General features: G+C 51.3%; 1 protein-coding gene across 4 annotated transcripts; it reads left to right on the top strand.

Moving 5' to 3' along the window:
* The first annotated feature begins 329 nt into the window (after positions 1–329).
* On the top strand, positions 330–27,027 carry ptp4a3b (protein tyrosine phosphatase 4A3b). Of its 4 annotated transcripts, none has more exons than XM_018762950.2 (6): positions 330–442; positions 18,674–19,233; positions 19,920–20,012; positions 23,383–23,513; positions 25,213–25,287; positions 25,480–27,027. In XM_018762950.2, exons 2-6 carry the CDS (start codon positions 19,129–19,131, stop codon positions 25,595–25,597), a joined length of 522 nt encoding a protein of 173 aa, XP_018618466.1. In that variant the 5' UTR covers positions 330–442; positions 18,674–19,128; the 3' UTR covers positions 25,598–27,027. The 4 variants fall into 4 exon arrangements, with proteins under 4 accessions (XP_018618466.1, XP_018618467.1, XP_018618464.1 ...); XM_018762951.2 differs by lacking the exon at positions 330–442 and adding an exon at positions 11,814–11,908; XM_018762948.2 differs by lacking the exon at positions 330–442 and adding an exon at positions 17,809–18,055.
* The last annotated feature ends 541 nt before the right edge of the window (positions 27,028–27,568 follow it).

The raw sequence follows: 27,568 nt of genomic DNA, 5'->3' as shown, positions 1-27,568 counted from the left end.
TGAGACGTCACGTACTTTCTTCTTCTTCTTCCACTTCAGTTCCTTCGTATTTGGACTTCTTCTTTTTCTTATCCTCGTATCCATGCACTTTCCTCTTCTTATCGTTTTATCCTCGCACTCGGCTTATTCTTATTCGTCTTCGTCTTCGTCTTCGTCTTCGTCTCCTCCGTACAAGGGAAGGCGCGGCGCGAGGCGACGCAGCTCCCGCCACCACTTTTAAACAGCGCGCGGCGCGGCGCGGCGCCCGAGGGGCTCGATGACGCGGTGTCGCCATGGCGACGGTGGGCCGGACTACAATGTCAGCGCGCTCTTAAAGAATCACGTGGAGCGCGCTCGCTCCCTGAGCGCCGAGTCGCGGGTGTAACGGAGGCTCGCCGGAGAGCGGCGGACAATGAGCGGGATTCTCGGCGTGTTGGTCGCCTAGGAGGGGGACGGCGAACAGGTGAGTGTGACACGGTGACACCGGGGAGGAGGGGGAATCGAGTGCGAACGGGGACACGGCCTCGGGGGGGGGGTCTATTATAGAGAGAGCGGCAGCGCAGCACTGTGTGGTGTGTCGCGGCGCGCTGCTCGGCTAACGGCGGCTGCTAACAACACAACAGCCCGAGTGCGCGCGTCTGATTGCGCCGCCGCCGCCGCCGAAGTGCTGTGTGTTTGTTAGTTTAATTCGTTGCGGAAAAGCTGTTCCTGCTGGTTTGCTGTCAGCGGAGCCCCGCCGTGCTCTTCCTCCTGTGCTTCGCGAGCCCCCTCCTGTTGCCGTTGGACCCTCCTCCTCCTGCTTGCCTCGCTCTAATAATTCTGCGAATCCTTATGAAATATTATAATATGGCACGCGGGGTGGGTGGTCTTTGCCCCGTTGCGCTCGGTGCGCGCGCAGTATCATTGCCGCCCGGTACTTTCGGCACATTCGGGACATTGATTGATTGTACTGCTATAATATTATATGGCTGTTAATTCGCAGTACGGACTGTAGCGGGTTGCCCTGCTCGAGATGGAGGACCGAACCGGTCCAGCTCTGCAGGACGAATGGCGGTCAGTTAGTCAGACAGTGTGTCCGAGATCGGATGAATCCCCATCTCCTCCAGTTCGTGCGTCTTCTTGTTCGTGTCAGTCCCCCCTCATGTTCTCCATCTTCTCAGTTATCTCCTCTCTATATCCACAACGTCCCCGTCCTCTTCTGTCCCCTGTCTTTCATCTCATCCTCCTTTCTCATTCATCATGTCTCCTGCATCCAGTTCATCTCCTCATCTTCATATCCTCCATTTCTTTTTATCCACCTCTCATGATCATGTTCTCCATCATGTCTGTCTTCTCCACATGTTCTCTTCTCATCCTCATAACTGTTCTTCAGGTTGTCCAGGAAATGTGGTCACGTTGCGTTATGGACTTTGCTCCATGTGTTCCAGCTCATGCACTTGTTGTTCTGCTACTGACCGCTTGCTTCAAGCACACACCGTGTAGCAAACGCAAGATCAGATGTTGGTGTAAGAACAAATGAGTTGAAGCAGTGGTAGTGTAAAGGTTAAGCATATGGAGGTCTACGCTGAAGGTTCGAGGCCCACACCCACCGCTTGAACATGACACTTGCCCTGCGTTATTACAGTAGAAGTAACCCGCTGTATAAATGACTTAAGTTCTACAGCTTGCTTTGGATAAATCGCCATAAGGCGGGGGCATTAGAAAACCAATTTAACGTCACATTTACATACATTTATTTAGCAGACTTTTTTCTCCAAAGTGACTTCCAATGAACACTATGTTGTGTTATCAGCCCACACGCCTTATTCGCCGGGGTGACTTACACTGCTAGATACACTATTTGCATTGGGTCACTCATCCATACATCAGTGGAACACACTCTCTCTGTCACTCACACGCTATGGGTGAACCTGAACAGCATGTCTTTGGACTGTGGGAGGAAACCAGAGCACTCAGAGGAAACCCACACAGACATAGGAAGAACATACACACCTGCGCAGACTGAGCGGGGATCGAACCCACCTCCTACCGTACCATCCAGGTGCTGTGAGACAGCAGCGCTACTCGCTGTGCTGCTGTGCCGCCCCTTAGAGATACCCATACCAATATATATTGGATATAACATTGAGACACAGTAACCTTGGCTGGACAGTGATGGGTTCGAGATGGACGGTGCACCGTGTCGCTCCGATGTTCCCTCAAGAAGGGGCTTCTCTCTATAACCAGCTCTGCTTGTGGTCTCCAGTGATCCTATTTGGGTTGACAGATTACAGCATGTAGTTGGAATTTGTCTTATGTTTGATAACAGACATAGCATATTACTCTCTGTTTAGTGGGTGCCTTTATCATGGGGACTTAAAACAGTATTAACGCCTATAAAGATTTACTTAATATTATAGCGGTATATATAGAGAGCTATATTTTTTAATAAATGTAGCCAGCTGACACATTGTATTTTAATGTTGGTTATTGATTTCATTTTCCTAACGCTACCAATGAAAATAACATTAGGGTATTCTGTGTAGATACTTTGTCACTGTATGCAATACAATGAAATGTTTACACACAAGTGTAAATATATATTGTGTGTGTGTGTGTGTGTGTGTGTGTGTGTGTGTCTCCAGTACGCTTTATTTGTCCTTGTCCCCTGCGTTCAGTCGAAACGGAGTGTCTGCTGTACGCGACTTGTAATCACGCTTTCAATGTTTTTCTGTATCGTGTTGCTGGAAGGAATTTCCACAGAGGTGGGGGTGCGTGAGTGGTGTTGTACGCCGGAGCGTAGGGCACGCTCCTGACCCAGGAGTCACCGGGTCGGTTTGCTCCTACCGAACAGGCTGCGGTCGGGACAGAATGGGGGTCGGGGGTCGGGGGTCATGCGGCGAGCTCCTCGGCCGTTTCGCTCTCGGGGTCTCCGTCGCGAGCCGAGCCGAGCCGCGTGACCTCGTGCGCCGTGCCGCGTTCCATCCGGTGAGCCGATTTCCGGGTCCGATGCTCGCATCTTATTTCCTTCTCGGCTCGCAAAGCCGCAGGAATGAATTCGTGCCGAGTTCTGGCTCCCGCAACGCGAGCGATTATGAACGTTAACCGCTGGATCGTGGTGCCCTTCGCCATTCAAAGTATGCACTCTGTGCGTTTTGGAATGTGCATACCTCTAATTATTACCAGGTAGTGTGTGTGTGTGTGTGTGTGTGTGTGTGTGTGTGTGTGAGATCATATACGTGTTCCTGGACTGCACGGCTCTGTTATGCAAGGATGTCAGTAATTTGTCAGGTATACTGGGGATTAGGCCCTTCGCGTGCTCTCAATGTAGCAGCACGCAGCGCTCACGAGAGCCACCAGACAGGCTCAGACTGGCCTCGAACCGCCAGCAGGATTGTTGGCAACCTAGCGTGTTTCGGCGCTCTCCTTTTATAGAAGCACGGAATCTGAAATTGCAGTGCGACGGTGGCTCGCTCGCGGTCGTCGCGTTGAATTCCTCCGAACGAGGGTCAGGGTGGTGCGGCGCCCATCCCGGGTGCCCGCGGGACGGGATGCCAGTCCGTCGTGGGTTTGCAGTTCTGGGGTTTTCTTTGTCGAAGACCCGCATCTGGTCCGATCCCTCTTTCCTCCTGTGCTTTGAACAGGGACGTGGAATCTGTCAAATGTTGCTCAGTCATTGCTGATCATCACACAGACCCTTCTGGCTCTTGCCACAGTCCTACTCTACTTTAATGGATACACTTTAACCGCGCGCACGCTGGCCGAAACCGCTTGTCCAAAGCGGGGTCACGGGGAGCCGGAGCCTAACCCGGCAACACGAGGCCGGAGGGGAGGGGACGCGACGCACCCAGGACGGGACACGAGTCCGTCACAAGGTATCGCAAGGCACCCCAAGCAGGACTCGAACCCCAGACCCGCCAGAGATCAGGCACAGGCCAAACCTGCTGTGCCACTGTGCCCCCCAACATTTTAACCGATTCCACTCTTGTTCACACATGTTATAAGAACCTGTGTGTCCAGAGCAGGGCCACGATGTCTCAGAGCCCATCCTGGAAACATACGGTGGGAGGCAGGGTACCTTCATCATAGAATATTCTCTCTCTCGCACTCTTTCTCGCACACACCCGAGGGGCTATTTGGAGTCTCCAGTTAAGCTGAAGCATGTGTCTTTAGACTGGGTGGAAACCAGAGCACTGGGAGCAAACTGATGTATCCAGGTTCTCGGCAGTACTAGTGCCTTGCAGCTCCTAGGCTATGGGTTCGAGTCCCACTCGGGTGTGTGTAGTTTTTACATGTGTTCGCTTGGGTTTCCTCGTTAAAGTACTTGGTGCCACCTGTGTTGTCCAGGTGCGTCTGCTCTGCAGCTCCTCGCTCACCTGACGTCCAGGGGGACGCACGGGTCTCCCCAATGACGCACGTGACGCCTGCTTGCGTCACGCCAGGCTGCGCTCCGTGAGGTCTGCACGTGTTTCCAATTAGCGAGTGGGCTGACGTGGTCCGCCGCGGGGCCTTTACCGCAGTAATGGGAGCATTAGCGCTTTATTGAACTGTTGTGCTTCTTAAGTAACAGTTCTTACGAAATGCTTTGCGGCACGTGGGTTCGACTAATAGCGTCATCGTTCGGATGTTTGAAGAGTGAGGTGTTCCTTGGGTTCCAAGCTGTTGATCGCAATAATTGTAAAGTCACCTATAGGTGCGCTTAAAAATGAACAAAAATCGCTAATTTTTTTTTTTTACATGCAGTGATTTTGGTTTTTTTACATCAATTATTTTTCTATGGTCTAAGTGTGTGTGTGTGTGTGTGTGTGTGTGTGTATATTATATATTTTTTTTTATTTGTGGTGGTTGAAACTATATTGCGATACGGAAGGTTTGCTCAGCAATGAATAATGCAGTTGTATAAAGTGTGCCGCAGTCCCTTTCAGTGAAATACATGCTGTGCACACGCGCACAGTGCTCTTAGTGTGTGTTTCACTGCTGGGCTTTTAAATACATTTATACTTCTTCATTTAGCTCATGCTTTTCTCTATAGCAACTCATGTTAAGCTCCTTACATTTTTTGGGCCATTTTTTACTGGAGCAATTTTAAAGTAAGTACTTTGCTCGGGCACGATTGCGGTAGGTGAGATTTGAACCTGCAACCTTTGGGTCCGGAGGCAGCGGCTTTCACCGCTACGCTACCGGATGCCCCTATGCGATACGGTGGGTGCCGAGTGCGGTTTTCCCACCCGTCCCGGGACCGACTTGCTCGACTCGGCGTCTCCCCGAGAGGCCCCCCCTCTAAGCGCTTCCGCACGACCTTCCTTTGTGCGTCGAATCCCGCGGTTCCTGCCGGGGAGGGATGTCCCCGCGGCCCCTCGGCACGTTGGCTTCCCGCTTCCTCGCGACGCTGCTGAGCCCTGGGCTGACACCGGACACCCTGAGCGTCACGCTGTGAAAAATGAATTTGTTTTGCCCCGCTCGACAGTTCTTGTCTCCAATAGTTATGTGGAACAATCTGTGTATGTACAAGTATAAAAACGTGTGCCTGCAGCATCCTGGCGATAAACACGTCAGCAAAGAAGCTGTGTGTGAGAGTGAGTGAGTGAACGTAATACACGAGTGCTTTCTCTCGTCTAGGGATTGTGTGCATTGTTTATTCCCCATTTGCTTGTGTAGATTGAAATGCATTGGGTTTATTTTGGGCCAGCAGGTGCCGTAGCGGTTCCCGTTGCCTTGCGCTTCAAGGGTACGGGTTTGAATCCCACCTCCTCCCGTAGTACCCCTGAACACGGTACTTACCCTAAATTACCCCGGTGAAAGTTAGCGGCGCACAGTAGCATAACGGTTCCAGCTGCTGCCTGTGGACTTGTATATCGCAGGTTTGAATCCCACCTGCTGCCGCTGTATTCTCGCGCTTGTTAGGTACCCAGAATTGCTCCAGTAAAAATTACCCAGCTGTAGAAACGGGTGAGTAACTGTCGGCAGGTTAACGTTGTAAGTCGCTTTGTAGGAAAGTGTCAGATAAATGGATAAACGTGACGCACGCACAAAATTCCAGGTGTTCCTGGAGAACAGGGTCACACGGATCAGTTCTGGTGGGGTGTTTGTCTTGGCTGCATGCTTATTTCTGCATTTGTAACCATTTTAGATTGGGCGTGTCGATGCCTCCGGCTCTCCGGCACGTGAGATGTGCTGCTGCAGCCCAGTGAAGTAGGACGAGGTGACGCTGACCTCACCGGCTCCGCCGGTAAGGGGTTTAAGGGGCTAACCCTCGTAACGATTACGGAAAGCGATCGTCCTCCGGCGCGTCCGACGGAACGGGACACGTGGCTTCTCCTCGTTCAACTTCCCGCCGGACCGCGAGTAAAGATTGCCGCGGGTCTTTGTCGCCGTTTCCTCGGAGACGGGGCCGGCGAGTCGGAAGAGCGAGGCGGGCTGCGGCTGGTTTTGCTCCGAACAGCTGCGCTCTCCGCGGGTCCGGTGACGCGAGGCCCTCCGGGGTCGGCGCCTCTTGCCGCTCAAGCGCCCATGAGCCGCGTCATGCCTCTAGTACCGTTGGAAACCTGCGCGACTTACTTTGCTGACGTGTTCAACGTGACGTGAATGTGGTCAACGAGGGGACGTCTGACAGCTGAAGAATTTCGGAAGTTGAGCGGTAGAGGGATGTGAGAAATGTAGTAGAAGTAGGAGAGAGTCGGGCCGCTTTCGGCAGTTGGAGCCGTTGCCTCGCAAATAAAGGACTCGGGTTTGAATTTCAGCCCACCCTTGAAGAAGGTACTTACCCTGAAATGCCCCCATTGAATGATTCAGCTGTATAAATGATGACATCGCTCTCGGTAGGGCGGTGTACAAACCTGATGTTAAAAATCGGTTTAGAGCAAAGTGCCAGATTTTAAAAAGGAAAAAAAAAAGTGGCTACATTCTTATTTTTTGATAAATGAAAGTGACCCCCCCCCCCCCCCCCCGAGGGCAGGGTTTTCTTCCTGCCTGTGCAGCTGATGGACTTCTCGCTGTTTGGCCTCCGAACCCAGGATGGCCCTGGATCCAGCCTGCTGATGCAAACGTGCACCGTGGGAGGTCCGGGGCTTGGGCTTCCTCTAAGCCCACGCTTTATGGGGGACGTGTGCGCGGGGAGACTAGGAGGATCCGTCACGCTGCTGCAGGACGGCCGTCTCCTGTACATGTACGCGTGGGGTGTGAACACGCAGCCTATCCTAGAGGTGCATGGCAGGAGGCGGGGCGCACCCCGCATGGATCGCAGGACAACCTCACGCACGCGGAAACACAAACGGTCATCCGCTCTGAAACGTACTTGTCTGGTGGGGTTTTTTTTTTTCCTCTCCTCAGCTGCCGCTCGGAAAGTAGGGACCCGTACGAGGTAGCGTCCGCTTCGAGACCTGTCCGGCGGGTGGCGCTCGACGCAAGCGGGCCGGCATCCTTGCGGCGCGGGGGGAGAGGTATGCCCCGAAACGGCCTCCATGGGAGCGTCCCCCAGGCCGGCTGCTCCTGGCGCGCTTCCACGGCCCTTTAAAGAGGGAGCGCAAGAAAGTGAACTGGCGGAGCTTTCGCATGTTGTACAGCGGCCAAAGAAATGGTTATGATTCCCAGAGGAGCGGCCTCCCGTCTTCTTTTAAAACTGGCATTTTGGCTCCCTAATTGAACTCAGGCATCACAGCACTGGCAGGGCTTCTCTCTCTCTCTCTCTCTCTCGCTCTCTCTCTCTCTCGGGGGGGAGGGACAGGGTGGGAAGTGTATTGTTGTAAGCGGGGCTCCATGTGGAAGTCCGTGGACGGTTGTTGACCCGTTTGGACGGCGGTCCTGCGGTCTCCGCTCCGCGCTCCAGTTTTGCCCGCGCTGGTTTCTGTGCGGTCATTTATGCGACGCTGCGAGCCGCTGGAGAAGCGCGTGTGACGGCGGGGATCGGGTCGAGGGCTCGACCGCTGCAGATGAGACGTTTTGCGCGCCCTTCGCGTTGCCTGATGTGATCACCTGTGTTGAAGGACACATGGGCTGTGGACAGGGTAAGAAGAAGATTTACGCTAAGAGTATATCGCGTTTCAGTGGTTGCGTGGGGGGGTATTCATGGTGTTATATTAATATAGTCACATTTTTATTCATGAACAACCCCCCCCACCTTGTTCTGTGACACATTCTGGAGTGAAGTATATTAAAGCGTTCGCTCTGATTGTTTTTCCATTATTGATGGCTGTTTCTTGAATGTTATACATGCGCGTCGTACTGAACGATTCCTTGGTGCTGGAAGGGCGTGCGTTCAGTGCGTTTCCCTCCCTCTTCCAATGTTTCCTCTCGGACTGTTGCCGTTGGAGGATGAGGACTGAAGCCGGGTGCGAACTGAGGGCAGGTGAAGAACGAAGCAAGCCGAAGGAGGTTCTTCATGTCGGAACAGGGTAAAAAAAAAAAAAATCCCCATTGGTGTTGCAGTTCATATTTGGTGTGTGGTCTTTAACTTTAAAACCCCCCTCTCATTTCACACACATCCCATGTTAAGTTTTCCCACGCTGTTAGTTCGCAGGCAGTGCTCCGCCAGTGACACGTTAACCGCATGTGCGTCGGGATCGAACGGAGACCCCGCGGACGGGGTGTTCCGGCAAAGTCGGTGGCTCCCGGGAGCTCCCGACCCCCCCGACCCCAAGGCAGGACAGCCCGGAGACACAATGAAGGGAAACGCTTCCTGTGGGGGGATCTGATCCTCACAGACTTGGCTTCTGCACGTTGTGGGAATTTCACTATATTTGAAGGGGAAAAAGGGGGGAGGGAAAAAAAAAAAAAAACCCATAAGACGAAAATGTGCTCCTCCAAAGTGCTGGCAGCACGGCGCTCTTCTCTCTAGCCAACGCTTGCACCCGCGGCACATTTTACACTTATTGCCGTTTAAAGAGCAATGCAAGCTGAAACGATACAAGCTTTTAAAAGTGGTTGTTAGAGGGACTTTCTTTAAATCTATAGACATGTAACCGCGTGTGAGTTTGAGCTGCGTCGTGTGCCGCCGCGGGAGAGATCTTCTCAGAAATTTAGTCGAAGGCTTCCGCTCGCACAACCTACCGCTTTATTGCCAGGCAAATGTCATGGAAATGAGGCGTTTATGGAAATGAGCGGCCGTTTTGCATAGGGGGCGTGCGCGGTTCTGCCGCTCTCGCCGGCGGTGCTGTCGAACCCTGGCGAACGCCTGGCGCCTGACCGCGTCTCGGAGGCTCTACCTGCTCGGCAAGCTTCGCGGGCCGCGTGTTACCGGCTCGCCTTCGCGCGGGCGAACGTTGGCGGCGCTCACCGCGAGCCGAGGGCCGAGCCGGTTCCGTGACGATCGTGAGACAAACGCGGTTCCCAAACCAGTAATTAAATGTGCTATGTACTAGAAAACCTCTATTGTATCCGAGCCATGTGAGCAGTAGGACTGGTTCCAGATTCATTCGTATCGTTTTATTATGCGTTTGAATTTTTTTTTTCTTTTCTTTTCTGTTTTCATGGCGCCAAAGCGCTAGTGAAGAAAGCATGCGTGCACTAACCGCCTTTGCGAAGGACGTTTGGTATTTTGGACAGCGTCTGTTACCGGCGAGCGCTGCCGAGTAGTGTTCGTGGAGGTGGGCTGACGTGAGGGGCGTCTCCGAGCGGACGGCGATGCAGGGGAACATGCTGATCTTTAATTGCATCGTTGGTTGTCCAGCTGTGTAAATGCGTCTCATTTGAAATCCAAACTCTGAGAGATGCTTTGGCTAAAGGGCAGCTGAAACAACAAATATTGGATGCTGGCAGAAATAGCTCGATGAGATTTAAATAACATTTTGGAAACCGTTGTTCGCACGCATCTGCCCGTTTTTTTTTGTGCACGGAACTACTGCGTGATGGTAGATCCCTAACCACCCCCTGCCCCAGAAAAAAAACCACCAGTGTGAGGAACAACGGGTTTTTGGAGTATGGCACACCGCCTCCTCCTGTGTTGTTCCAAGGGCGCTCTGTACTTGGACCTGCGGAGGTTTATTTTCCTCCTTTCTTTATGCTGGGGAGTTTTTTTTGTTTTCCTCTCCTCAGCTGCCAGCTGGCTCTGTTTTTTACCATTATCGCTTTTATTTCAGTTTTTATTATCTTCATCTGCACTCAATTGTTAAGCGCTCTCTGCTCTTGCTGAAACCGGCATTCCATAAAAATGATTTGACCCATAATGCATTGTTGCATTAACTGTGTGCGGTCAGCAAGGGCAGCACAGAATAGCTACATAATTCATTTAGCTGACTATTTTCTCCAAAGCGATTTACAATTATTTACCCGTTTATACAGCTCAGTAAGTTTTTTTTACTGGAACAATTTAGGGCAAGTACCTTGCTCAAGGGTACTACAGCTGGAGGTGGGATGCGAACCTATGACCTCCGGGTTCAAAGACTGCAGCTCTGACCACTACACTCCCAGCTGAAATATTGTGATTTCCGGTCAGGATGCATGTCGCAGCCGTCTTGGGCATGACTTGAACTGCTCCAAGTATCATGCGTAGCTTTAATAATAATAATGAATAATTCCCCTATTTTAGTGTTTGAGTATCGGCTAAACCAGAAAATAAGACCTTGTATTGGGAAGGGAATCCTTTCTTGGCCAAACACGTGGTACTTGTGGGCGGAACCTCGACGGTTTGCGCAAATGATGCTTTGCCATCAGAGCTGCCTGTTGTTCAGGAGTCCTGGTCTTCGAACGATTACAACCGCAGCTGAAATGGTGTTTGTCGAACTTGCGTGACCAAATGACTGCGTACCAAGAAGGCCCCCCAGGGTGCGATTAAGAGAACTCCCCCAGGGACCCTGGTACTGTATTACCCAACCACAGCAGTCCCACTGTAACTAGTTGAGGACTGGTGTGTGTGTGTGTGTGTGTGTGTGTGTGGGGAGTTGGGGGGGGTCTTTCCGTTTTACCAGTCAATAGGTTCTCGTTGCTTTGCTTCTGTAAATGGCAGATGCGTGAGGGTGAAATCCATCTTTCCGTATTTGAACAGCTTTGACTGTGTGTGATGGGTAGGATGGGGATGGTCTGTGTGTTTTGTGGAGTAATGAAGCGAAGTGGGAATATTTATGCTGCGTTACCGGGTTGTTAGCGGTTTGTCGATGCTGGGAGTTCTGCAGTGACTGTCGGGACTCCTTGGCCATATGAAACTCAAAAAGGGAGAAATGCTTCACTTTACCATGGTTCTAGGGCTTTCATTACAGCAGTGTGTGGCTTCCTCAGTTTGGTGTAAAACGCAGTACGTTTACCTAAGCAGATTCAATATAGAGGGTGGAGGAGGTTACAGACTTAAGTTTCAGAGCTCCCCCCCCCCCCCCCATCACTGTGGTGCACTTGGAGTTAAAGGATGCAGGTTCAAATCCCACCTCTTGCTGTAGCACCCTTGAGCAGGGTATTTACCATGAACTGATGCAGTAAAAAATTACCCAGCTGTATAAACCGGTAGATCAGTGTGAGTAGCGCAGTATTATAAGTTGCTGTAGAGATAAAATAAATAAATGTAAAGCGCTGTGATGTGGTATCAGTAGAGTGTGGTAGGGCATCATCACTTCATGGGGGGAATCCTGCAGGTTTAAGACTGTAGTAAATATCTCGCAATTCCACTCGTTTGACAGAGTGTCCGTCCGTCCGTCCCTGTTGTAAACGGGTTTGCGAAGGAGCCACTTGGGCAAGCGCAAGCGCAAGTGTGAGCGGTGCTGCTCAAAGCCGAGCCGATCCCGACGGTTAAGAGGTTTTCGGATGCAGCGCTCCAGGGCGCGTAAATTTCTATTTATATCGGGCCGGGCCGCCTGCAGTAAATCCAGGGGTAAATGACAATCGCAAATGACTCTCTGGCTTATCCCGTGTGCGCTGCGGGGCACTGCCAGGGTACGGAGCAGGCTGCCGGCGACGAGGAGACCGTTGACCGCCTAGCGACTCGATCCTGAGGCGCTGTGGAGCGTGGGTTCGAGGAGCTCGCGCCGGAGTAAGTGTGGGCCAACTGGGGAAAACGGGGTAACCCCCCCTCCCCAAGCGTCCTACATCGTCGCTGTTTGCATGCGGTTGATTCGCGACATGCAGATGAGCGGAGAGCGCGTTTCAAATGCTTACTACGGTATAAGCGTTTGTTTTTACATTAGGGATTAAAGTTGCGACGTTCCCGTAAGCGTCTGCTTTTTATCCGATGTGTTTTTATGTTGTTTGACATGCGAGATTTACCCTGTTTACAGCGTGACGGCGGCTCTCCTTCGATTACCGTTGGTACACGGCTCTGCCAAAAACACGCGGCGATTCTAATGGGAGCGGAGCTTCTCTGCATCGGTGGCGTCTCCAAACAGATGAGTTTTTTTTCCTCTCCTCTCTCCACGTCCGTCGCCTGAGTCGAGGTGACGTGCCACGCGGGTGAGAGAAGGGCCCCTTTTTTTTTTTTTTAAGAGCGCCGCTTTTATTGGGAGCCACAGGTCTCCCGCGCACAGCCGGGGTCGAGCGCATCTATTTTTAGTGTAATAACTGCGCGTTAATCCGTTTATGGGATGTGCTGCATCCCAGCTCCTCCGACGCACCTTTTCCACGACGGTTCTTGAGAAGTGCGTTTCTGGAGACTTATCGTTAGTATCAATATTTCAATATTATCACGGGCTCACTTTGGGGAACGCGCGCATTTGTACGCGCGGCGCGGTTCTGGAAAGCCGGCCGACGATGGTCTTTTTGGTCGCGGTGGTCAGAAGATGGTATTGCGATGGTGCGTTTAGGAACGGCCGCTTGCAATTTCTGCTCGCCGGTTCGAAACCCACTTCTGCTGTAGTGCCCTTGATCGAGGTTCTCATTCTGAATCGATACGGTAAATATACCCTGCTGCGTGAATGAGTGTAAAGGTTTACCTTTAGCTGTTGATTCCCACAGGTTTTTCAGTTGTCGCAAATCCACCCCCCCCAATAGATGGTCCAGCATGTATACAAGTGGATGACCAGAACCCCCTAATTATTTGCCTTTTTCACTTGGCAGCTGTTGTATTTGTTCATTTTGCAATTTAGCATTACAGTAGACGTTTCTCAAGAGTCGTGGTGGTTCTTCTCACGTTAAAAGCTCAGTTTATCAGAGTTCTAGGTTTTTCAGTTCAGCTCAGATATCCCATAATGATCCGAGGGATTGGGAGCATCGATAAATGAAATGTTCTTTGAAAGCAGCTAATACGAGATTATTGTATGTATGTATGTATGCATGCGGTAGTCCCGTTCGGGGATTTCAGTGCTTGTGTACGGTCTGCTTATGTAAACGAAAAACCAACCGATGTCGTCGACCGCTTGTCCCAAGCGGGGTCGCGGCGAGTCGGAGCCTAACCGGGCAACGCGGGGCGCGAGGCCGAAGGGGGAGGGGACGCGCCCGGGATGGGATGCCCGTCTGTCGCAAGGCACCCCAAGCAGGGCTCGAACCCTAGACCCGCCGCAGAGCAGGTGCAGGCGAAACCCACCGCGCGTCTGTTTAACACCAAAAAAAAGTGAAACATTTTGTTAACCCGGTATTATTGTCCCCTGTCTTGGGGTGGGGGGTGATCTTGGAAGTGTGTATGTGGACACACACCAACATGCAATTTTTCACCCCCCCATGTGACCGTCCAGGAATGGCACAACCCTCCTATCGAGTGTCTTCTTCGGTCGTCTCTATATTACTTAGCTTTTGGACGGATATATAGTCACGTTTGAAGTGACTGATGTAAGATGGATGTGTCCTTAAAAGCACTTTTACGCCTGAATCCAAAGACACTTCTGGTGTTTTCCTCAAGCCCACAGTACAAGGAGGCATGTAGGATCCTTTTTGGTGAGTTTCTCTCTGGAAGGAGTGAAGTCTGACTGTTTCAACCATCAGAGTAATGCTCCAGAGGCATTGCTCTAACTTAACCGTGTGCGCGATTCTAGCTTCCCACCTGGAGATGGAGCTCCGTTGCGGTGTTTCTGCTTAAAGCCCATTAGTAGGGTTCTGCAGAAGGGCAGCGAAGGCAAACGAAACGGATTAGCGAGAAGTAAACCCAGGACATCGGCGCTGTTGTTACGCAGAGGTTCTGATTAAAGCTCTTGCTGCGCGAATAGTCATCTTTGCCAGCAGCGTTGGTGGATCCTGATCTCGGGGTGCGTTAATCGCAGATCTGTTGACCATCCTTCCCGCAGTTCCGGGTGTTCGGATGATGCATCTCGAGGAAATCGTAGTTGAATAGGCGCTGTGCGAAATCCGCTGAAGTTCTGGTCGCGCTCTGACGAAACTTGCAACGAGCATTTCGGGCAGCGGTTGAAACGTTTCCTTGACTGTTCTTCAAGGTTCGGTGATACAGCCGTAGTGGGGAATCCTGAGTTCCTCTAAGAGTCGTCATGGTGTAGACCAACGGGGTGTTTTTCTATGTAGTTCGGGGCTCAGAATGAATGGTGGTGGTAGCTTGTTGTGCGGCACTCCTTGAGGGCAGCGGAACAGTTTCCCAGGACTGTCTACAACGTTATGCGCTTTCCTCGTACGCTTTGTTTCGGTGACGTTTGTCTTTCTCCGCAGAGTAACCGGCGCAGTGACCCTCTGTCCGTTCCCTTACGCTTTCGGGAGCGTTCACAAAATGACCGATGCGGTGATGAAGCGCTCGGTACTTAGCGACCATCGTGAGGCACCGCTCGTTCCGTCAACCCGAGGCAAACGCTCTTCTTTATTTAGAGAGCTTTGTACTTTAACTGTGTTTAGAATAAACACCACAGCCAGACAGCTGCACTCCTGCACCTTTGTGGTCCCATGAATATGAGAGGTGCTGAACTGAAAGTGTGCATCTTCTCATTTTTGTTCTCGGTGAGGTGGAGTTGGTTCCCTCTTTCCCTCGGAGCTGCCGAATCCCCCTCCGCCAGACATTGAACAAGGGTCGCAGAACGCATAACATTTACTTATCATCGATCTCATTTTAAAAGCACTGCTCCTTGGGAGCAGGACATACTGAAAGACTTGTCAGCGCTTCGCTTTGTTCCAGGAAGTTGTAATAAATGTCCTGGAGTACCCTTCTGTACACTGTATTCCAGCACTTGCCACCTGAAGGAATAGCACAGTTCAAACATCTTAGTACTAGACTTCTCACATGGTGAGAAATGATTGAGGACACGGGTATAGGTGCAGGGCGAAGTAAAGATTAATCACGAAACCCTTGCATTAATGATGGGTTGGATTGTCAGGCAGCTTCAATCAGTGCCTTTCATTTGAGTTAATTTTGAAAGTGCTCGCTCTTCTTCATAGAAGGGCAATGAACTGATAATATACCCGTTACCCTGTGTCATGTATCTTATGAGCAGTTATTAAATCACACTGCAAATGTTGGTTTCTAGCATGTGTCAGTTTTGGCCATTTTTCTTACAGCTGGGTCCTCATTCACACCAACCTCAGCTGCTGTAAGTGCGGCAGCAAGCAGATTTAGTATAGAACGGTAGAGAACTTTATCGATCCCAAAGGGAAATGATAGATGGGTTCTTCATTGATCCCGAAGGAAATTGCATGACGCTTGCAGCGGCGCTCGTACAACAGAAACGACCGAAGGTTTTCAAACTAGGACTTTACCACGTTGGCGTAAGACCCCCAGATGTCCTACGGGGCCTCTCAGAAGTGCTGTGTTTGCAGCGCGGTAATCGTCCGTCCTGCTTGAGGTAGTACTTAGTACAGCTTTTGTTTAAGCAGCGGTTAGGCATGCAATGTATTTAACATGCCGCGTTTTCAGCATCGCCATTTTATTCGTTAGCCGAGACTTCCGGAGAACTTCACGTGCCTGGATGCGTCATCCAGAGGTGTATCTCAAGTTTGAGTCTACAAGTTTCCAGCCGAATTTGATGGAATATCTGGAGAGTGTAAAACGTCTCTATGGGTTTACCGTGTTACCGAGGTAGTGGCACATCTGCAGAGACCAGTAGTGTAATGACTGGTTTTCTGAACTGCTGGCACTAAAAGGCCCATAGCGGTATGCATGCGAGCAGCTACCAGCTTCTCGCAACCCGACGAACCGGTTCCGCTTTAAGAGCAGCGTTCACGTTCCACAGCGGTTGCAAAATGAAGTTTGCCCGTGTCCTGAGGTCGCGCCCCGTTTGCGTGACTGCCTCGTGCTCGGCCTACCGTGTTCCCGACGCACTCAAACTTCCCGGTGCTTCTAGTTCCAGCCGTGCTAAATTTATTGGTGAGCAGCTGGCACTGTTATATTTAGCCAGCAGGTGGTGGGGTGGGGTGGGGTGGGGTGGGGGGGACACGCGCCTTCACATTGATTTCCCAGCGATGTACTTCGGGGTGGGGTGGCAGAACAAGACTGGTTAGCGTGGAGCAGTGACGCCCCAAACCCGAGGCTGTTCGCGGATCTGATGCTGCGTGGGGTGGTGTTATCTGGTGTGAACCATATGGGCTTTCCCTGGTTCTTACTGTGGTACAGGTCCACAATCCCATAAGGTGGTGTGTGTGTGTGTGTGTGTGTGTGTGTGTGTGTGTGTGTGTGTGTGTGTGTGTTACACGCTGCTCAATCAGTAATCCCGTCTCTTCACGGACCTCGCGGTCTTCTGCAATGTTGCTCCCTGGGGTTCACCAAGCAGATGTGCATCGCTTCTCCCCCGTCACATTCTCTCATTCAGTCATTCGTTTCCTATCTGCAGACTTCGAGAAATCATCTAGGCCTGTTTTCCTTAAAGAAAGGAAACTGCTCATGTCTGGCTATGGAAAATGACTATAATACTGTACATAACTGTCATAACAGATAACTTAAGGCTGCATTGCCATTCAGTGACAACATGCACATTTTCATACATCTTCGCAGTAAGTAAGAAAGGAGTAAGTCACTGATCAATTGACATTTCAGTGAGGAATACAAACTCCACCTCAGTTAAAAATGTTGATTTATTCGTTATCAACGGCGGCCAGTCAGTTGCAGGGCAGACGCACACGAGCGGACAGATGTACACGCTAAGGCAATTTAGAGTCGACAATTAACGCTCGTCTTTGGACTGTGGGAGGAAACCAGAGCACCCAGTAGAAACCTATGCGAACGCAGACTGGACTGGGTTTGAACCTCGCTCTGCTGCCTTTATTAAAATGCATGGAGCTTCAATGAGCAGCTCTATGTGCAGCCCCTCACTATATGGACTTTTACACTTGTAAAAGTTGCTCAGGACTGGATGTCTTTGCTGTTTGTTCGCCCTACACACTTCCAGTCTGAAAAGTGCAGAGAGCAGTAAATGCCATTTAAATTACGTTGAGACACGATGCACTTTATCGTAACTCGAAAGCACGTGACCGATGGAGACGCTGAAGAAAGAACTTCATAAATGCCTGGAAGCTGTGGAATTACGTTTTTGATATGCAATTTGAATTTTTTCTCGGTTCAATTTCTTTTTCTCCCCCCCCAGGCCCTGAAAATGTTACGGAACCTGTAGGGACCCAGCCTGGGCTGTAACGGGAAATCCGGTAACGGGTCTGCTTCAGCTAGGTCGTACTGGGTGCACTTTGGGTCTTTGAAAGTGACTGGAAGGTGAGCGTTCGATGTTCTCCTCATCGATGGCGCCTCGTTTGTTGCTGGAGCGGAGCGGCGAGCGAACTCGTAAGGTGTTGTTCCCGCTCGCTCGCCCGCTCGCCACCGGCGTGTCGCGCTCCTCGCGGGTCCGGTGGAGCCGCTCGTCTGAACCGAGCGGAAGAATTAATGCCGTTTATTTTTAATGCGGCGGGAAAGGCGAGCGGCGGCATAATGAAATGTGTGTGTCGTGTTGTGTAACGCGCCGGCCTTCCTACCTATTACACTTATTGGCGGGACTATTTTTGGGGCTGGTTGGTGGGAGGATCGGGGGTTGGGGGGGGGGTGGGGGCTCCCTGGCCTGTAAGAGCATTAAGGGTGTGTTTGTTTGCGACAGTGTTCCACTGTTGTCGGTGCGGTAACGCCAAGGCGGGAGGGGGTTAGGGACCGCGACGGGATCGGCGTGTCCCCAGCTTTATTCCCGCTGGAGTTCGCGAACGCTGTCCGACGCCGTACGCTCGTCTTTGCCGGGCGCTTCTGCACGCACCGGGTGAAGAACGCGTTTGCTTTCGCACGCGCCGCTCAGATGAGCGGAGGGGAGCGAGACTCGGACGTCCCCCCCTCCGACCGCTAGGACAGGTAGGACGTGGGGCGAACGGCACCTTTTTTTACCGCCCGCTCTTCTCTTATGATTGGTGCCGTGTTCTGGGACGTTTGTCTGCGCTTTATTTTTTTTTTTAATTGCTGGTAGTGGGATTTTGTGTGTGTCTGTCTTTACAACTAAGAGGAGTTTACCTCCATCTACGACTAACATAAAAAAGTGTGAGGCTATTTTTACTTGCATACGTCTTACTCAGCGGTCTTAACCGTAATAAGTGTTCCTGAGATGTACAGCGGTATTTTTATCATGAACAGACATGGTTGTTTCCATATCCATAACTTGGCTTGCAATACATGGAGCTCCTTTAATAGCTTTGAAGTTGACTGATTTAGTACCGAGGACATTTATAGACGGTCTGTCCGGCACTTCTCACCTGGACTCTCCGTTTGGCCCCGATGGAGAGCGGCGACGGGTCGATTTCCAGAATGGAAAAATGCGTTTTAAATGAGTTTGTGCTGTTTGTCGCTAAGTATTTGTGCATGAACTTGACGTGTGTGTGTGTGTGTGTGTGTGTGTGTGTGTGTGTGTGTGTGTGTGTGTGTGTGTGGACTGTTCTGTGTCCCCTAACCCCCCCCCACTATCCCTCTCCTCTACAGTCCTGCTGTCTGGCTGCTGCCCTGTTGATGGCGTTCTGCCAGCCCGCTGGTGACCGCTGCCGCACTCAGCATCTCGCCGCCTGACTTCGGAGGAGGAGGATGATCTGCCCCCCCGTCGCCTGAATGCGAGCGAGAGAAGGGCTCTGACGCCCGCCTTTCTGACCGAGGCCCGCCGAGACGCCAATGGGTTAGCGCGCGTCCGCTTTGGCTACAGGAAGCCTGCTGACGGCGCTCGCGCTCTCGCCCCCTCCTCTTCAGCTCTCCCCCACGTCGGACTGTACGCCGCGCAAGACCCGCGGGGACGGCGCGATACCCCCTCCCCCCCCCGCTTGTTGCAGGCGCCGTTGAGTTGAGTGTCGTGGCTCCGTATCCCTTGGGCGCGAAGCGGGGGACGCCTTTCGGGAGCTGGCCCCTTTCGCCGGTGACCTTTGCGGGGAGTGGCCGTCGACACCGCCATGGCCAGGATGAACCGGCCCGCCCCGGTGGAGGTGTGCTACAAGAACATGCGCTTCCTCATCACGCACAACCCAACCAACGCCACCCTCAGCACGTTCATCGAGGTGAGGCCCGGGGGGCGCCGTACGAAGGACTTCTGGAATATTCCCACTGAAGGAAGCACAGTGGTTGTGTGATCTTTGCGTTGGATAAGGGGCTGTAGATGGCGTAGTGGTCGGAGCGGTCACCTTTGGACTCGACGGTCGCAGGTTCGAATCTGACCTCCTCCTGTAGTACCCTTGAGCAAAGAACTTACCCTAAATTGCTCCAGTGCAAATTGCCCAGCTGTATAAATGGGTAAATCATTGTGTGTAACTTAACATTGAGTCACTTTTGGGGGGGAGAGGGATTAAATGAATAAATAGGAAGGTAGTGGATAAAAGATGACTGTGAATGAACGAACCCCACGACTCGCTGGGACGTGTGTGAAACCAAGCAGGGTCTTATAGGATCATCTGTGCCTCGTGCCTCTCGTTGCCCCGCGGACGCTTACCGTTGCAGGGCCGTCGTCGCGTTGCGAAGATAAAAATGGGGTAAGGAGAATGATGGCAAATTCTAGAGTACAGAGAGATGTGTGGGTTGTGCCATTTTTCTCATTTATTTATTTATTTATTTTACAATTCAAAACTCAATGGTTTAGAGCTGCATGGTTATTCCCCCGCTTTTTTTTTTTTTTTTTTTTTTTTTGTAAACTATAAAATGTGAGAACCGCACTCCAGCGTACACACACTTCTTGCATTCTCCCTCTCAGGATCTGAAAAAGTACGGTGCCACGACGGTGGTTCGAGTGTGCGAAGTCACCTATGATAAAACGCCCTTGGAGAAGGACGGGATCACCGTCATGGTGAGTGGGGAAAACGGCCGACTCCTGTTCCAACGCTTTAAACCGTATGGGGTGTCTTCATATTCCCGGTTTTTTAATGGGTATCGCAGTAAAAGTGGTTATGACCCCCTGTTGGGCAGTAGAAAAGCTGCTCACCTGAAACTTCTGGCCCTCCGTGGTGCCCTTCGGAGCTGGTGACGGTGAGCGGGTGGAAAGGCGGGGGGGGGGGGGTCTTACATGCTCGGGCCGTCCCCGCCCCCGTCCCCAAAGGCATCCGGCGGGACCGGAGAACCGTATTGCGGCGATTTCCAGCTGATGTGCGTTGCCAGCGGGCGTAGCGTCGTTAAAACATCTGTTCTCGGTGGAAGCGCGGCTCGGCCAGGTGAGGGCGTCACCCGCGGCGGGGCGTCGTTCGCCTTCGCCCTCCCTCCCTCCTACCCAGACATCCGACTACCCCTTGCTTCCAGGCGCTGCATGTGTTTTCGGTTTGTCCCGTCAACATTTCCCGGTTACCATGGGAGCCGTTTCTCGCGCCGCGGTCTCCCCTTTCCCCGGTGGGGGACTACCGCAAAGATGTGCGCTCGCTCGGGAATCGGTCTCACGGGGCGAATGGAGCAGTCGAGATCGCAGCCGCTTCTCTCCCCACCTCTGGAGCTTCTTGCTTCGCACGCAGGCGGGTGGCCTTCAGCGGGAGAGCTCATGGAGCGTCATCCCTACGCGCTACGCTCGTGTGGAAATGTCTCTGGGGCGGAAGGTGGTCCGGTGGTTAAAGCTGCTGGCCTTGGGCTCAGATGTTGCAGGTTTGAATCCCACCTCCTGTTGTAGTTCCCCTGAGCAAGGTACTTACCCTGAATTACTCCAGTAAGAACTACTTGGCTCTGTAAACATGTAAATAAACTGGGGACTCAAGTTGCTTTGGAGGGAAAGAATATTTGTAAATGAAATCACTCGGGTTTTAACACACAGACATCTGAAACCGCTTGTCCCAGACGGGGTCGCGGGGAGCCGGAGCCTAACCCGGCAACACGGCGGAAGGCCGGAGGGGGAGGGGACGCATCCAGGATGGGACGCCAGTCCGTCGCAAGGTACCCCAAGAGGGACTCGAACCCCAGACCCACCGGAGAGCTGGACCCGGTCCAACCCGCTGCGCCACCGCGCCACCACACCCCCGCTCGGGTCTTAACTTTGGCTGAGCTGCAGACGGGGGATATTAACCCTGCGTATCGGTGCGAGACGGGTGGTACCGGTGTCCGTCACTCGCAGGACGGTCTCCGTTCCCAAGAGCGCCAGGTGCACGGACCCGGATCCGGGCGGCCGCGTCCGGCACGGTTTGGCACCGGCTGCAGGGCTCTCGGCCCAGGGCCCGGCAACGAGCACCTCGAACCGCGCCGCCAAGTGGAATTAATAGCTTGCTGTTGACATTCCGAGCCGGGCCCGTTAACCTCTTAGAGGATTTAAGTTATTTTTACTCACATGGATTCCCGTGAGTCCCCGCTAGAGAGCCTCCCAAGGTTCTTTGGGGTTTTGCCCGTTATGCGTTGTACCCTTTTCTTTAATCCGATCGCTCAGATATTTATATTTAGTTTTATTTAGATTGTAATTTATTAAGTGTCCTCTTGAACGCCATGTACGGTTTTGAGTTTTAGGAAAATGCGGGATTATATTTGAAATGAAATTACACCGTTTTGTGCACCAACACATTTACGCACTTTGGAGATCAAAAGGGGTGTGTGTGTGTGTGTGTGTGTGTGTGTGTGTGTGTGTGTGTGTGTGTGTGTGTGTGTGAGAGAGAGAGACGCTACTCGGACTGATGTGGTGAACCGATGGTTGGAAAACTGGTCTTTGTTTCTTTGGCTCTGTTTTTACCTGTCTGCAGTGTTTATCTTCCAGAACTACATGTAACATCAGAAGAGGGCGGGTATTTTAAAGTCGTACGTGTTGCAAGCGCCACTTGGACGTAGTTAGCTCTGACTTGCGACCTTCATACGTGCTAAATCGAGGTGGCACGTACACGCTGTACCAAAGGATGGTGTCGGTCCACCTCGTCAAACTGGACAGGAGAGCGAAAGCAAAGTAACGTGCGGGTGTCCTGAGGACTGCTGTCGATGAGCTGAGAGGACTGGGGCTGATGATCGCGCTTTACCAAATTCCTCATGTCGGAAAAGCTGGCGGGGGTACGGGGGCGCGGCGGGTTTGGCCGGGTCCTGCTCTCCGGTGGGTCTGGGGTTCGAGTCCTGTTTGGGGTGCCTTGCGGCGGATTGGCGTCTCGCCCTGGGTGTCTCTCCTCCAGCCCTGCGCCCTGCGTTGCCGGGTTAGGCTCCGGCTCGCCGTGACTCCGCTCCGTACAAGTGGCTTCGCTGTGTGGGGGGGGGGGGGACACTGGTTTTCAGGAAGTATGCTCACAATTTCAACCGTTACTGTATCAGCACATGGACAAGGACTCGTCCTCAGCTGGGCTCTTGAAGTGCTGTTTATAGTACCACCCCCGGCCCCCCCCACTACTACATGGCTGCAACACAGGATTAGCCAAAAAAAAAAAAAACCCCAGAGGTCATTTGAGAGCCACAACGTTTGTGCCCCGTGCCCACCTCCTAATGGCTCTAAAGATGCCACTACTCGGTGAGGATTAGTGAGCGCTCTAGTAATTTGTGTTCATTGCACAAGATTAGAAGAGTCAGCTGAAGCTTTTATCTTTTTTTTGTCAATGCTTTTACTCCACATTTCTTTGAATTAATATTGATTAATTGTAGTGCACAATATACACATTTATTCATTTGGCTGATGCTTTTCTCCAAAGCTACTTATAATTACAAATATTTATTCATTTATACAGCTGGGTAACTTTACTGGAGCAGTTTAAGGGAAGTACCTCGCTCAAGCCGGAGGTGGGGATCAAACCCACAACCTTTGGATTCAAAGGCAGTAACTCTAACCACTGTACTACCAGCTGTCTACACATATTAACACTAGCAATTAAGGAAAATCTCAGCATGTCAGTCAGGTGTGGTTATGTTGATACTGTGCATGTTTCTGAGAAGGGTTTGGAACATGTGACTGCTGTCAGGACTGGTTTGTGGACACTAATGTGTTTCCACGTGTCTGCGGAGATGAGTGCCGACGGCTGAGAAAGTGAATCGTCACTCCGGTCTCCTACGCACTTGGCGATGGCTCATCCAAGAGGGCCGCGCCGCACTCTAGCCCTCGTTGTGACGTGTGCTCGTGTTTCCGATGCCTTAAGCGACTGCGTTTTGCCGCGCGTCCGGGCTGAATCTCGGCTCCGGGCGCATCTTTCCTGGGTCCATCGTGGCGGCGGGACCTCTGCGTTAAAGCATCACGGACCCTCTCGTCCCGTCGTCGACTGCATTTCTTTTCCCGTGTCTCCCCTCTCCAGGACTGGCCCTTTGACGACGGCGCCCCCCCTCCCACCAAGATTGTGGAGGACTGGCTGGATCTGCTGAAGAGCAAGTTCTGCGAGGACCCCGGCTGCTGTGTGGCGGTGCACTGCGTGGCAGGCCTGGGCAGGTGAGCGCGTGGTTGCGCTCGCTTTCGCTTTGCTCTCCTGCCGAGTTAAGCCAGTATCGGGTGGCAACGAAAGAAGGCATTTGCCAGTTTTCCCTCGATCGCCATTCGGAGCATAAAGGGTGCGCGCACTTTTAAAGGGGGTGTAAAAGAAAACAGCAGGAAAGGTCTTGTGAGCTCTGGTTTTAATTGCTCCTCTAAAAGGCCTGTCGGCTCAGGGGACGTAAAGGTCTTTTAATTGTGCGTCCGCTGATTTTATTTACGTTTATTTCTGGAAAGGGAGACCCTCCGTTGAATGGTAATCGGGGAGAGGGGGGGTGCGATTCATTACCCATTTGCGCGGTGCCGTCGGTTCTAATCGTTCTGGGCCAGCTGGGCTTCGGCACATCCGAGGGCCCTCCCTGTCCCCATCCCATCCCAGCCTTGCCAAAAGCACTCCCTTCCTCAGGCTGGTAAAGCCCAATCTCTGACGCACGTTCACCCCTCCCCGGGGACCTCTCCGCTGTTCTTGTCAGGCTTCCAAGGCTGCCTTAATTTCACTTATTTATTTTGATATTACTCAGATGGGAACCATTCTGTGGCATCGGGTAGCCCTCTCTTCGGAGCCATTTAAAAATGGCTGCGCGAGGAGCCCGGAGCCCAGACCGACTGGAAAGGACTCTCCGGAAGGCGCACTCTGTGTCACGTCGTTTTTGACAGGTTCACGATGCCCATCTTTCTTCATTTCGAAGCGCTGCTTTTTTTTTGTTTCGTTTTTTTTTTTTGGTAGTGTTTTGGTTATCCCTTTCCTTTTAGGAAAAGCATCCAAACCAAACAGTGTAACGGCTCAGAGATCACGACAGCAGCGTTTTCTCATTCCTTATTAGGTATCGAAACGAGCTAGGACTTTACAAATTTCTTGGACCTTCTTTCTTTTTTTTTCTTTTTTTTGTTCCTCACTCTTGGTTTGGTGTTAATGTAGTATTGATTGAGCTGAAAGGCTTTTGCGAAGACCTCATCAATCAGCCCTCCGCGGACTTGTTGTGAGCTGTGAAGCCGCTAAAATGTCATTGAAGATGCTTTCAGGAACTAAATGGGTAACACTCGCACCCCCCCCCCCCCACCCCCCTTCCTCGACCGTGAAAGTCGGTCTCGAGCTTTTAACGTAGACGCTCCAGCTTTGAAAAGGGAACCGCTGTGTGAAGAAGCAAGCCAGGCAGATGTGCACATGGTACAAGGAGCGCTGCTCTAATCCGTGATCCGTCAGCAATAAGCACGTCCCAGTTTGGCTGGAGAGGATGTGATGTTCACGTTGTTGCCAGCTACAGCCAATGCTTTTTAAGGGGGGATGAGGCTTGAGTCCCACCTTCTGCTGTAGTACCCTGAAACAAGGTACTTGCCCTGAATTGGTGCAGCTCAAAATTGGCCAGCTGCATAACCACGTCAGTCGCTGTGGCGTTGTGTACAAACCTCGGTCCCTTTGGACAGTTACCACTAAATCAAGCAGGTTAGTGAGAACCGAGAATTAATCGATCGCTGCGGAAGTAAAGGTATGACTTCTTTTTTTGGAAATGTAGCCTGGTTAACGTACAGTAGCTTTCACCATATTCGTTGTCTGCAGTTCAGGTAGAGCTGTATTTGTGTCCCGGTGGTGGATGTTGCGGAGGATTAATGTAGAGTAGAAACTGGCTTTGACTGCTGTTTTTACTGTCGATTCCTGCAGAGCGCCGGTCCTGGTGGCCTTGGCGCTCATTGAAAGTGGGATGAAGTATGAAGATGCCATACAGTTTATTAGACAGTAAGTGTACGTTCACTCAACGATGGCTTTCACTTTCTGTTGGGTCTTCAGCTTCACCTTACAATTACCCTAAGGTGACAAGACTATTTCATTACTATGAATCTGGATCTTTGTAGAACGTCAGCTGAAGGCAATATCTATTCCCCTTCCCTGATCTTTTACAAGTGAACTGAACATTTCTCCCGCTTGCAGGAAGCGCAGGGGTGCAATCAACAGCAAGCAGCTGACCTACCTGGAGAAATACCGGCCCAAGCAGAGACTGCGCTTCAAGGACCCTCACAATCACAAGAACAAGTGCTGCATCATGTGACCCCCATGACCTGCTGCTGCCGGAAGACAAAAGTTGACAAACGAACCAATGGCAACCAGGCAATCTGGACTGCAACCCTATAAGTCTGAAACAAAGTGCTTTGTCTATCAACAGGGGAGGGGAGGGTGCTCTTCTCCAGGATGCATCTTCAGCTCAGGGCTGTCAAAGACATGCCTCTTGAATTTCATTTGTGTTTTTTAAAAACAAAACCCAAGTGCTGGCTGTTTAGCATACAAAAGTCGACAACTGGGGCAGCACACCTCACCAAAGTGCACTGTACGCGCCTGGATGTTTCCACATCACTGCCCCCACAGCGACAATTTGGCTCTCGGTAACACCGTTGGTCAGTACTGCAGCCTCCTCTTTGTCTACTTGGTGACTTCTCCCTAACCCCAAAGACCGTTAGTGCAACTCATCCATCATCCTGTTCTTTCCTCTTATTGACCTCATACTTTCAAGAGCATCAATGCCAATCATACTCGATCCTGTTTTCTTTGGTCTAGTCATTGACCAACCCAATCCAAGAGCATTGACATCTTCCTCCCTTCCTCGTTGCTCCTGTTCCTTGGTGTACCACCCAAGCAAGAGTGTCAGTTCCACTCATAGTCCATCCTACATCCTGTTCTTTGGTCTACTCGATGACACCTCAGTCGAAGAAGGGTATCAGCGCAACATTGTAGCCCATCCTCAATCCTGATCTTTGGTTGACTTGATGTCCACTTTCATCCAAGAGCCTCAGTCCCACTTGTACTCCATCCTACATCGTGTTCTTTGGTCTAGTCAACGACATCCCCACTCCAAGAGCATCAGTGCCACTTGTAGTCCATCCTCAATCATGCTCTTTGGTCCATTCAATGACCACCTCAAGCCTAGACCATCAAAGCCACTCCTACTGCAGTTGACATAACATAATGGTTGGTGGATCTTCTTAAGTGTGCACCCATATGGACATAAAGTGAAATTGTTGAATTTTTTTTTTCCACCTGCCATGTATAATTTGATAACTTTATGTATAGATTATCTCATTGTGAATATCCCCCTGTAAACCACCCCATGCATCTGGGAGAGTGGGGAATAGGTGTGTGTATTTGTCTGTGGGGGGCTGTTTTTATAATGAAGTTTTATTTTCTACAAGGTCTAATATAAAGTTCTCTGGGTTTAATATTTTAGCCCCACCCACCCATGGTGTCCAGTCACACTGAATAACATTGAAAGACTTTGTGTGCAGAAGATGCAACCAGGTCTGGGTCAAAAGTTGATCAACCTGGACCTGTTTTACTGCTGGGTGCACCGAAATCATGTCCTACTTAGTTGTTTGGGCAGCTGTACTTTGGGTGTCTTGGGATACCATAACATTTTCTCCTGCCTTGGAAGTAACCCACTTCAGTTTATTGTTAATAAAAGGTAATAAAGTACATGTTTTAAATTCTGGACTTTATGGGCTTGCATTTTGTTGCAGAGGGTATCGTGCAACGGAACAGTAAAAATGTGCGCTGCTTCTGTAAATAGGTAGCCTGAATTCTCTGATGATCGTTTGGCAGTCTTGACCCTGACATGGTGGCACAAACTCACTGTCCCTCAGAACTGCTGAATGCCATCCCACAGGTCAAGTATAGCTTAAAAATTAATGTTTGGGACCCTTTTGCATCCATGGCTTCTGACTCCTTCATAAATCCACCACTCCCTCCCCTTCTTTGAGTCTATTTAGCCACAGCTCATGGATGACACCCTTGTGACTTATGGAATTGGCTGAAGCTCATTTGATTCTGTGCTGTCATACGTCATCTTTTTGGTCAGGTGGGCTCATACATTATTCTAAAGTTTCAGTCATTGTGATTTCTCTTTCACGGGAGATACTGCTACATGGTTATTTTCATCCTGTAGGCATTATTTTACCTAAATATACATGCACTTTCATGAACCAGTCTTTTCTCAGCTTCTACACCCATTAAGAGGACCAGAAAGTCTATT

The sequence above is a fragment of the Scleropages formosus genome, chromosome 18 (genome assembly GCF_900964775.1).
Source record: "Scleropages formosus chromosome 18, fSclFor1.1, whole genome shotgun sequence".
In the NCBI taxonomy this organism is placed as follows: domain Eukaryota; kingdom Metazoa; phylum Chordata; class Actinopteri; order Osteoglossiformes; family Osteoglossidae; genus Scleropages; species Scleropages formosus.
This window is presented reverse-complemented; position numbering and strand designations above follow the sequence as displayed.

Coding starts and splice junctions, on each gene's coding strand:
- ptp4a3b (XM_018762950.2), top strand. CDS start 19,129: ATGGCCAGGATGAACCGGCCCGCCCCGGTGGAGGTGTGCTACAAGAAC. Junction 19,234..19,919: donor CCCTCAGCACGTTCATCGAG/GTGAGGCCCGGG, acceptor TCTCCCTCTCAG/GATCTGAAAAAGTACGGTGC. Junction 25,288..25,479: donor GCCATACAGTTTATTAGACA/GTAAGTGTACGT, acceptor TCCCGCTTGCAG/GAAGCGCAGGGGTGCAATCA.